This window comes from Anguilla rostrata, chromosome 5 (genome assembly GCF_018555375.3).
Source record: "Anguilla rostrata isolate EN2019 chromosome 5, ASM1855537v3, whole genome shotgun sequence".
NCBI classification, from domain to species: domain Eukaryota; kingdom Metazoa; phylum Chordata; class Actinopteri; order Anguilliformes; family Anguillidae; genus Anguilla; species Anguilla rostrata.
The window spans coordinates 12784366-12796595 of record NC_057937.1 but is presented as its reverse complement, the minus strand read 5'-3'; the positions used below and the strand labels follow the sequence as shown (position 1 = coordinate 12796595).

General features: G+C 43.6%; 1 protein-coding gene across 2 annotated transcripts in view; it reads left to right on the top strand.

Annotated features, from left to right (window-relative positions):
- tbck (TBC1 domain containing kinase) overlaps positions 1-12230 on the top strand; it is a 53079-nt gene that overhangs the window by 28815 nt on the left and 12034 nt on the right. For both annotated transcript variants that reach the window (XM_064335176.1, XM_064335177.1), the window contains exons 24-25: positions 6084-6259; positions 11468-11627. In XM_064335176.1, the coding sequence (XP_064191246.1) occupies positions 6084-6259; positions 11468-11627 (336 nt within the window). The remainder of the gene's footprint in view (positions 1-6083; positions 6260-11467; positions 11628-12230) is intronic.

The following is a 12230-nucleotide window of genomic DNA, read 5'->3' as shown; positions in this document are numbered from 1 at the left end:
TGTGGGCAGAATGCCTATTGTGTCCTCCTCCTGCTCTGGTAAATGAAGGGTCAAACCTTCCACCGCAGGGTGCAACATGTGCACATGGCAAGCTCCTTTTCTGAGTGTGCCAGTGGGGATGCCGTGTCTGTCATATAAAGTTAACGCTGACAGGATTATTATTATTTCAGTTTGTTTGTATTGTCATTGAATTCAGATTGTGCAGATTAACAATACCGATCATGATTTATGGATAAGCTCAACTAAATTTTGTTTGTTTTTACTCTTTACATCATATATCGAGCTAAATATATGAACTGATGTGCAACTATTGCAGCTTAATAGTTAGTAAGGTTACAAAGGAATAAGGTTAGAACTTACAAGCGAACTGTTTAGTTGATGTACTGAAGCATGATGATTTAAATACCAATCAAGTTTACCTATCTATTAGAGTTTTATAGCTCTAATATGGTGTACTCCTGAACCCTCTCCTTCAGCCATTGATCAAATTGGCTGCATATTTTTGCGGAAATAAGTTAATTTGTTCGAACCTATGTAAGAAAGTTTTATTTCTGTTCTGAATGCTCTCCTCTGCTTCATTCCTCTCAGCTTTTATTATTTTCCAAAAACACGCACAGATGGTACAGGAAACCAAATGCGATTTCGGTCCTTCACAGGGATTTACTTTGCTTTTAAAATCTAAACAAACCATTAGATATACTCTGCTTAAAGCTGTCTTCTGTCTCGACTCCCAGTACCTCACTCATTGGAGCCTTGCTTTATCATGGTCATTAATGCGCCCAAAGTGATTAACACACCATATCTCCAGTCCAGGGGAAAAAGGGAAAGAAAAACTTCCTGAGTTGGAGCCATGACTTTTTTATTTTTTTTTACTTTTGACTCTTAACCTTTGACCTGGAGGTGACTGTTGGCGGTTTCTGTCTTGCCCGCGGTCCTGCCAGCGGGGGCGGAAAGCGAGGGCGCATCCCTGAAACGCGCCCCTGAAACGCGCCCCTGAAAGCGACTCCCTAAAAGCGGATCGGTGCGCCCGCCCAGGCTTAAAGAGACGGGTCGGCGTCGGGCTCTCCACGCCACTGCGGAGAGCAGGCCGGCTCTGGAGAACCGTGTCTGAGTACGGGCTCAGCTAGCAGTGATACGTCTTAGGCGACTCTGTGATGTGTTTGTTTTCTCCCCCAAACGTGAGTAATCCTTTGAAAGCATTCCTCACTGTGGAGCAGACGCCCGCGTGTTTGCTTGCTGTGTGCCTGTTTACCTGGTTTTTGATTGTCGGAGCCGTCGAAGTTCCATGACTGTAGCGAGCTCGGCGTTCGCCAGACAGCGACCTTGCTGTCTTCCTGCTCTGTAGATTGCACAAATAAATGAAGGAAGCAGGCCTGATAGCCGTAATGACGCTAAGCAGCCTCCCTCTGCCAAGTTCCCCCGTCCGGCCCTCCCCCCCAGCCCACCCCCCCACACACCTCGTTCAGGCCCAACCATGCGCGACAGGCCTGTAAAATTGCAATCTGTCCCAAGTCATTGAGCTCTGTGATGTATTTACCAATATCTATCATCCCGGGGGAACGTTGGTTTCTCTCACTGAGGCTGAGAGTTTGCTGGCGTCCGTGGAAGGTCTCCACGCTTGATTTCTGCATACCCCTCAGGACACGGTTTTATTACATTCAGATTCAAAGATGGAGATGAAGGCTATCCGTCAATGAAAATAAAATAAAAGTTTGCGTCAATTTAAGTTTTGCAAAACTTCTACCGTCGCTCATAAAGATGTGGAACATGCGCTCTAAATGGTCCTGGTCCATGGTCCTCTACATGGTCCTGGAGAGGAGCCCCTTCTTCAGAATATGAGCCTGGGGGGGAACTGCTGTAAAAGCAGGAACCAAAAAAAGCTGAAAGGGTTCAGACTTGTTTTTTTCTTTTCATTTTCTTCATTGGAGCTGCTCCAGCCCCAATGCCAGGACAAGTCAATCAGGGGAGACGGAGTGCTCCCAAATTTACTGAAGGAGGTATGGAATCCGCCCAGTACAGAGTGCAGAAAATGAAATTGTTATTCTTGTTGAGATGCCCGTGCTTTGGCTGCTAGCAGTATGAAGTATTTATCTTTGATCTGTCATGAGAAAAACAGGCTAAAATCTGTTTAGAATTGTAAAATAAGCATTTGCAAGAAAATGCAGACTGTTCACTACTTGTTATAGATCTCCTCTTGTCTAGCCACCACATTGCCAATGTTAAAAGCCTGACTGCCCAAACAGTCCAGTAAGTTATTTGGCTGTTAAGGCTGTACTGAACTGCATCTTAGTGGCTGATATTTGTCAGAATCGCCCAAACCATTCTCTAGAGTGTGTTGAATCTGTATGTAAGGCTATATAACCTTATTCAAGTTGGGATTGTCATGTTGTACGTATAGCTGTGTAGTGGTATTTACTTTCATTTTCAATATTAATTATTGATTTGTTCAGCTAACTTTGCACTTGCCAATTATCAATGGACCTTCTGTGCCTTATTGGCAATGTTGCACTATTGTATTCCTAAGTCGAACACCTATGTTCTCCATTTCTTTTAAAGTCACTCTGGTGTAGATAACTGAAGTATGGAGCCATTTTTCCTTGTTACATTATAGGGAAACAGCCTTTTAAGCACTTAGCCAGACAGAGAGCAGTGGGAAAAACTAGCAGATTTTTCCAGTGTCTACTTGAAGTAAACATGTTGGCAGAAGAGATGAAGATGGCACTTCCACAATTTGTAGAAAAAATTAACCGAATTAGACGTTAGGTCTTCTGACTCAAAGCAAAAATTTGAGGCCTTATAGCCTACTCAGGCAGTCAGATAGAAATTTGAGCAGATGGCTAGCCTCTCATATTAAGTGATATGGTTTTTTCATGGTTTAAACTATATTAAATTATTACTCTTAAACTATTTCATTTGAAACGGTAATAACTCTACCAACACATTAGCTTTCCTCCTGCAACCATTAAAATTGATGGGTGTTAGCGTGTCATGTGACCGAAGTTTAGCCTCACGTTCTGGATGGTGCAGATGAGAGCGGGAAAGCTGCCTCACTTTTATTCTGAGTGCACAACCTGGGCGGTGAGAGAGAATTCTCCGGAAGACTCGTCTGGCTGGTGTCGGGCCAGTTTGCCTCATTACATCTTTTCTCATTGGACAAAGAAAATGTTAATCTGTTTGGAAAGCTTGGCTGTGAATCCTCGCCTGTAATCGGCTATATGTCTCGGGGCTTTGAGGGCCGATATTTTTTCTTTCTTATTCAGCCTGGAACCAGCTCCAGTAGCGCAGTCAATATATTGTATTGTGGGTTCCTTTTTGTCCTGTTTTTAAAAGGAAAAGCACCCAGAATCAGTACTATGTAGTTCTATCTGGTTCCAGGTCTAAGACCAATGGTCCTTTGGCCCTCCATTGCCTGATCCAGGTAACTGTAGTGATTTTGGACAAATGTGCCCCCTCCCCCACCCCACAGCTCCGAGGGTTACAGACCGTGACCTGACATAACCAGAGGTTAGGACCTTTTGTGTAGATTGGTGCTTTGAATGACCTCTTTAGATTTTTAAATGGAATTAACAAGGTGATCTGCCAAGCTTGTCACAAATGAACAAATGAAAGTGGGAAGTAATTTCCGCTGACATTTATAATATCTCTTTATATGGGGAACAATGCAGCAAACTTATAATAATGAGGATTTGTAGTGGAGGCAGAGGCCAAATGGGTCACTGGGAGATTTATTTTAAATGGTAGGAAGCAATGAACTGAGGTGGGCTGAATGGTCTGTTCTCAGCCTTGGTCTTTGTTCTTATGTTCTAGTCTAATTTATAATTTTCTTTGAATTCCTTTGCTGTGATTTTGCAGAAATGCATAATGGCAGGTCAATTTGGACATATTTTGTTATTCAGTGTTCTAAAATGGATTAGTCTTCAGTGGATTTCTTCACATTTACGTACTACTGTCAGATTGTGTGTGCGGTGCACGCATCTATGTCTCTGTTAAGGTGTGCAAACTTGTTCATGTGTGCGGGTAGACTTTCGAAAGGTATAAAGTGTATGTGTGACAGAGTTGGAGATGTGGGACTGTGGTTGCATGTAAGCACACGAAGGCACTCTTTTTTTTTATTATGCCGTTATCTTTTTTGAGGGGGTGGGTTCAGGTTTCGATGAGAGAGTATGCTGTTTTTGAGACAGCAGCCGCGTGTGTCTGCAGAAACTCAGGGGAGGAGGGGGGGTTGCTTGGGGGGGCTGGCTGTGACTTCACAAGTGCATCATTTAAGGGAGGGAAGCGTGAAATGTCAGGGATGATTACAAATATGAGAGGAGAGGGCTGAGAGCTCCCACACGTACAGTATATCAGAGATGCTCCCCCCCCCACCCAAAAAAAAAAAAAATAGCACTGGGCCGCACCGAGCCCTGATGTTCACTGAGTGCCAATTACACTTCAGCCAGCGCGAGTAACAGTGCCTGTGGCCAGGGGTACTGCTCACTGGAGCTTATCCACAGACTCACAGAGAAAGAGCATTAGCTAGCGGTGTAGGTGGACGAGAGTTATGGCAGTCTGTCTCTCTCTCTCTCTCTCTCTCTCTTTGTCTCCCTCCCTCCCTCCCTCCCTCCCAGTGCTGTTAGGGAGGGCTGGGACAGAGGCCGTTTGGAGGGGTGCAGCAAAACCCTCCTACTCAAGCACAGCTGTTTTATTTCATGGATGAAAGCACTTTTCGTATTGCACCGATATTTTCACCCCCCCATTCCTCTCCCATCCCCGTAAATTGTTTCATGGGGGCATTGCAGAGGGATGATGGAAATCCCAGATAATAAAATTAAATTGGGTCAGTCTCATTGGTACTGTTCCGGGATGCTGTAGGGTCTCTTTGCTTCTGGCTGGACATGCTCACCCATGACATTGCATCCCCCACCATGCTGTGGAATCATACAGTGCGCGTAAACTGTATTGATTATTTATGCCTTTATTTTCTATTTAACCTGGTGCGCTAACTGAGAACTCAATTCTCATGTGCGGCAATGGCTTGGGAGATCAATTTGGCTAGGCTGTACAGAGGGTTATGTAGCCAGTTAGATGCAGAGGGGTGATTACGTGGATAAATGTAGAGATTTTTTGTGGGAATTTGAAAGTACGTTGGGTTTAACCTCGCATAGAATTTTTATTACGACACCAAGGACCACAGATTAGCGCCTTTTAGCATCACTCTCTGTGCATTGTAGCCTCGTATGTTGTAGCTGCTCCAGGCGAGATTAGCAAATTCAAATCAGTTGTACAATTAAATATTTCGTCAGCGTTTAAATTTCATGAGATTGTGGTGTGCTGTTGGAGAATAGCTGGGGATGTGAGCTTTACGGATTGATCAGAGTCGGGGTGAAAGCGAGGGCACTTGTCTCCTCTCTGCCTCCATGCAGCAGCTCTTAGGTGATCGATTCCTTAATCTAAAACACAGGACACTTTAGTGGCGAGATAAACCGTATTGGGTCGAGGCCTCATTAAATGAATGGTTTAATTCGCAAGATAATTATAAATGACCACCAGTGCTGCTGTCTGGGTTGGATCCAGCAACTAATGAGGTTTTTTGAAGTCACTCTTGGAATGGAATGTGGTCCACACGTACACCCAACAGACCACCATGCACTCATCTAGCTGAGTTCTGTTCCAATTTTATGGTTTTTGGATTCAAAAAATATTTCAATGTAACTTTTTGATATTTTCCTTTAAGTCATTGATTGTCTGTGCTGCATGGTAGCTCTGCTGCTAACAAGGATCCTTGAATCCTGATCAGACCTGGGTCAAATACGTATTTGTTTTGGATTCAAATATTTTTCTGCACTTTACTGATCTTGTCTGGTGTATTGGAACCAGTAAAAAAGTGCAAAACGCGCCTTCTAGTCATATTGGCAGGCTCAGTTACCCCAGGCACGATCAATAGAGCAAAAAAAAGTATTTGAATCCGAAACAAATACATATTTGACCCAGGTCTGATCCTGACTCTCTTGTAACTACTGTGAGGTGTGTGGAAGAGGGATTTTTTGTAGTGTCACGTTACCACTGTATTTAAAATGCCTCACTTTACCCCCCTCCCCCCACAGTCCCGGGAGCCCCTCAAGCTGAGCGATCTGAAGGGCGAGGTTTCCCCCCGCATCTCTGTCGAGGACTTCATCGACCTGTGCGAGCTGTCTGGCCCCGCCCACTTCAAAACCCCCACCAAGAGGACCAAGTCCGGCAAGCCCAAGATCCTGGCTCTGGACATCCGCAGCAGCGAGGAGTATCCTTTGTTCCTGCATTGCAGCCCACGCGAAAACACTCCACTTCCCTGCCTCTGGGTGGTCGGTTGTTCGGTTGGTCAATTTGATTGGTTGATTGGTTAATTGACTCTCTTGGATGATTGGTTGATTGATTGACTGGTTGATCAGCTGAAAGGCTACATTTGTCAATTCGAGCAAGTTACAGGTGAAGCACTATTGGAAGCGCACAGAAATTGCCAGTGCTGCCAAGGAAAATATTCTTGTGAACTGTCATGATAAACCTGATAAAAATGCAGACACCAGTGTGTGCCGAAAAAAACATTTATCAGGAATTCTTTTTTTTGCTACTTTGGCATTTTCCATTCAATGCAGCAACACTGACCAAAGTGCTCCCATTTTTTATGTGAAGGTCATGTTTGAAATATGAATACAAACATTTGTTTGAAAAGCACAACAGCAGCTTTGTTGATTAATTGGCACATTCTCTGCATGGTATGAGAGCTGCTCATAATTATTCTTTTGGTATTTCTGGTATATTGTTTGGGCCAGTTCACCGTGTTTCATAACGGTTTTAAAAAGTTAACTTTAAAAGTTGCGTGCAGTCAAAGAGACACCAGGGAGCCTCAATTTGTGTTTGTTTATCACCCACTTGTTATAATTATTATCAGTAAGTGCTAACATTTCTCAGTGTTATGTGTTGAAGATGTTACAGTTGGGTTTTTATGTATGCAATTCAGAAAATGCTAGTGGAGGATTTCACGAACATTTGCAGCTTGTTCTCTGGCAAACAAATCAAGGATCACATTCTCTCTTTACAGAGGGCAAATATTTAAATTAAATTAAAAGTGGTTTGAACTGTGGTAAAGAGAATGAATTCCTACATACACTGTATATGTAACATGGATAGTTTATATATATGTTCATCAGTAGTTTTTTAATTTAATCGATTTTAATGAAATTTTATTTTTTAATTTAAATTCATATTGATGGTTCACAGATCTGTGGAGTGATTTTGAATTTGTATTTCAGTTTCTTATCCGGTTCATTATGTACTCAAAACTAATTGAATTACAGCAAAGATAAATGGATCCACTCTGCTTCATTATGGCTTATTAAGCTGTAGGAATTGCAGATTGATATTTACCGTTTAATGAATTATATAAAAATATTCATACTGCAGTCTAATTTGGACTTGATTGGCTGCCGTCTCCACGGTGTACTGAGGCTCGTACTGTGGGAGATGTATTTTGTGTTTGGTAAATCCTGTCCAATTAGAGAATAATTGCATGGGAATTTTAGGTGTTCTCCTTGGAGAGCTGCTCTAGGCGTAGCTAACAGACGGATTCCAGCTCACGCAGCGAGCGGTGTTTCCCCAAACGTGTGACGTCCCTCGCTTATGCAGTGTGGTTGCATTTCTATCTGAGGGCACGTCGAAAAAATAACCAATCACGTTTCTCCTCTCCTCGTGGCCTCTCTTAGCACCCAATCCCGAAGCCCCATTGCTGTAAGTCCCCCTTGTGTGCCAGCAAACAGCACCACGATGAAAATGAACCGTGGACCCGAACCTGTCCGAATCGGCCTCCGGGGCACTCTGTGGTTGGCCGGTCTGGTGCATCGGACACATCTGAACGTTCTCTGGGGTTCAGATGCATGCTCCGTCTTAAGGGCCCCGGCATCTGTGAGAGCGAGGACGCACGCTTATTAAAGGCGATGTCATCTTGGCCCGAAGGCAATCCATTCAGCACGTCTGTTAAGGCTTCCTGTTTTTATTATCTCCACAAAACGTTTTGCATGTGAGCGCAGCGCTTCTTGGCTGTTGCGTTAGCTCTGAACTGAATCATGACTGACGTGACCCGTGGCGGAATACTAAATAGGAAGCGTATGCCGCTCATAGCTCTGGAATTAATTTATTTTATTGTGTTTTAATTATTGTCTTTGCTGACGGTGAAATAAGTTGCATAATTCATATTCACGAGATCTTTCCGTGCGCGTTTGAAGTAATGGACTATGGCTTGTGTCTGACGTTGTGGAAGGCAGAGAAGTTGAAAAGGTTATATTTTTTTTCAATACGATCATTGTTTGACTGATTGACACATGACACAGCCTTCTGAATTGCGTTTCATTGGCACGTAACTTGAACAACTTTGAGTGGCGGCCCGGGAGTTGCATGAAAGGGTTACTCGCAAATGCGCCGCCATTACATCCGCCTGGAAAAAAAAGAGTGCCTTCTGAGCAAATGCGTACGACTGTGCAAGTAGGGCACATTTGATTAAAACCCAACCCCTCTATTCACGGCAACGGTCCATTTTTTCTCTCTTTAAGGTATGAAAAGGAGAGACACCCTGTAGGGGTGTGTAATCTGTGCTCAGCGGTGAGGCCGGTCTCTGATTAATTCCAGCCGCAGTGAAAGGAGGGCCACACAGCTCTCTCGCGGGTGCGTTTTTTGAAAAAGCTCCGCAATAAAAAAAAATTTAAAAAAGTTGCCAAATTCAATAGGCCCCTAAATCTACCTCGGCTCACCGCTGAGACAGGCCGAACTTTAATACCTCATGCGCCCAGTCAGCACTCTCTCTCTCTCTCTGTTAACAGACTTTTTTTTTTGTTTTGTTCTGGTAAGTGCTAATGTGTGTGTGCGCGCATGTGTGTGCGAGAAGGGCGCGTGTGCGTACGTGCATGTGCGCATGCCAGTGTTTAATGAAAGCATGCTTTCGTTTTGAAAAGAAAGCATTCTTCTGAGTGGAAATGTTAATTGTTTAAAGAGAGCCGTAGCTCCGTTAATCACTCTGGATCAGCGGAGGGGCCTTGTGAAGGCCAGGCTTTTTGGACTGAGTCCTCCCGAACGGGCTCCCGGGGGAAATGGACGGATTCGAGGCTTAGAGCATTTGCCTCTGACCAGACCTCCCGGCGTTGTCGCGAATGGCTAAGCCACCACCATCAGTCACGGTTGTCCCCAAAAGCAAACACATCCCTCAGAACCTCAAATCCAGCCTAAACCATATTAAGCATGATTGTTACATCTAATTCCACCAGCATATTTTTAGTGTATCTTTATTCTGACTCATTCAGACTGTCTGATGCAGAGAGGCTCGAAAAGCATTAGAGGGTACAGGTGTGGAATACTAATGTAAGATAAGCAGACTGAGTGCAACCAACAGTGTAAAGTATAGTTATCTAAATGTCCATGTGCACCAATTTTAATTACATATAACCTAAGTTTTGTTGCTACAGTTGGCAGTTCCTCTGGTGAAGCATTGTTCTTTTCTTACAGATAAGCTCTTATTGTCAACACAATGAATCAAACTGAAATAGTGTCTATAAACCTATCTCTGTGTAATTGTATTTGTTATCAAGGAATTACATGACACTAAGAGGTCTTGAGTGAGTTAGTCTGTATGTGGTCGGAGTAAAATGCTGTGGGCCGTAGCTTAGACATTGCTAGTCTGGACTATGACATTGACCCTGCAGGAGTCACCAGGAGCTCAAGGGTTAAACATTTTCATCAGGGAGAGAAGTGCCTCTCCTCAGATCAGTACTGGTTCTCCTGTAGCACACTGTGTGACCTGCTCTTTTAAAAAAATCACCAAGGACTTGAGGAAATTGGCAGTTCAAAAGTGGTAAAAAAATAAATGAAATGGACTTAAATGTGACCGTGGCTAAAATACAGTAATCTGAATGGAATTATTTAAGATGAGGAGCTCTGCATTTTTTTCATTTTGAAAGATAAGGCAGTTAAGGCGGTCATGGCAGTAATGATGCATTTCCCAGATTAGCAGAGGGGCTAAGACTGAAAGAGGCAGTTACAGGGAATGGTTACTCGGTTATACGAGTCTCTCTGTGTACATATTTCACTTGGCTCGGCTTGATCCGGTGCTACCGAGCGGTGATATTTTAGCACCACCTCTCTGGGAATCTTCCCTCATTATGTCGGTGTGCTAATGGTTTCCCCCCGTCATTCTCGGAGAGAAAGGGCTTGTTACCCATTTCTCGTAGATGTCTCCGTTGGGGCCCTTCACACCTACATCATTTTCAGCAGCTCGGTTGAGGTTGGACTGACTGTTCCGGCTGAAAGTATCGTCTGCCCTCATATCTGCCACCAGTTTTCACTGGTTCTGTCATTCCGGAATATTCCAAGAGCTGTCATTAAATTATATAACAGTGTGCGTGGGCGCGATGAACGTTTGTCATAAATTCTGTCAATCTGCATTTAAGGGTGTTAAGTGCTTCATTTTCTCACTAAATGGTGACATTTTGCAGTTCAGTAAACAGAAGGGAACGCTAAAGGTATAATGCTGCTTTGTTGACCCCTATTTCTATTTTTAAAAGAAAAGTTCTTGATTAAATTAGGAATATATATATTTTTTAAATTAGAAAGGTTGTTCGCCTGTATGTTCCCATTTGGCTGTTCCAGCTATTTAAGCGAAGCCCTGCTATTGTCTTTACTATGTGAATTTACAAGGGCTATACCCACAGGCCCTCAGGGACGTGCCAGTGAGCTGTCTGTTTTATGGGGGACATAACAGCCTGGCTGTTTAAAGACTGCGTGGAATGTATTTTAATGTAAATTTCAGCCCATGCGGCTGGAAGGTGAGATTCATCATGGTGTTGAAACCCCAAATCAGGATGATAAGCCTCTCTCTCTTTTTTGCCCACGATGGTTAAGCTGCTGACGTCTCCCCTTTACTTTTGTCTTCTCCACCAGCTTTGTGTCAATTTTATATGAAGTCAGGGTTGCATTGGTTTTATATGCACTTTCAGCCCCTTTCAACTACACTCAAAGTATATACAGAGCTATTGTTGTTAATGGACTATTTTTCCATATCAATTCTTTGTGGCAGTTTCCTTGCACAGTGCGATTGTAGTTACTTCTCAGACATGACTTTTGCGTTTTCCTCTTTCCCCCTCTCGCTTTCTCTTCCTTCGACAGGTTTGGTGTGTGTTATTTTGTTACTGCACATGTAGGTCTCAGTTCTGGTTTCAGAGATTAACAAAATGCATTGCCTTTGTAGCTGTGTGATTTTGTGTGCAATTTTTAAAGCTGTTTATGCTGAAAGTAAAACTGCTTCGTGATAATTATCTGTGGGAGTCAATATTGCTTTTGTTGCCATTCCAATTTAACCTAAATTCCGTTCCAACAAAAAAGAACCTGTCAACTGTTAGCAGACTGAAAAGGTGTAAATGTAGGGTGTACACAAACAGAGCTGCGCTTGGCCTTGACGTGCCTTTTCCAGTTTCAACCGCGGTCACGTTCCGGGGAGCATCAACATCCCCTGCAGCACGACGTCCGGCCCGGACGGGGAGCTGGTCCAGACCGCTGTCACCAGCACCCTGCTGGGCTTCAGAGGGAGGGTCATCGTGGTCATCAGCCACGTGATGAAGAATGCCAGCATGGTGAGCTCATTCCGCTCAACAAGCACACACACGCACGCACGCAGGTACACACACATACACCTACATACACGCACACACACACACACACACACACACACACACACAGACGCACTAGTGCACACACATACACGTTTACATATATGCACAGGAATGCACAACCACACTCTCACAAATCATGTCAGCATTCCGCTGACTTGATTTATCCTTTACATCCGCATTTCCAAACTTTCTCCTTCCGCAGCACACATTCCAAATTTCGTCTCGTGTCACACCGCTCAAAGTGACACACTGACGTTGATGTGACATTTCAACAGTAGGTCTAAATGTTTTTTTGGGGACTTGAGCGATATGGATTTTAATGACAGTTATTTTTGCTTTTGTGAATGGGATTTGTTCATCTGGGGTTTTTAAAATTTGTTTGAACTTCTACATTTTAAAAAAATCACTCGACATGCCTGACCTCGCCTGACCGCACACCAGAGTGCCGCAGCACACCGGTTGGGAAGCGCTGCCTTACATGTCATGTTTTACTTCCCCATAGTTTTTCAGTTTTAATTTTTAAAGAATGTTGTATGCAGTATTTACAGTATGTACTGATCTATG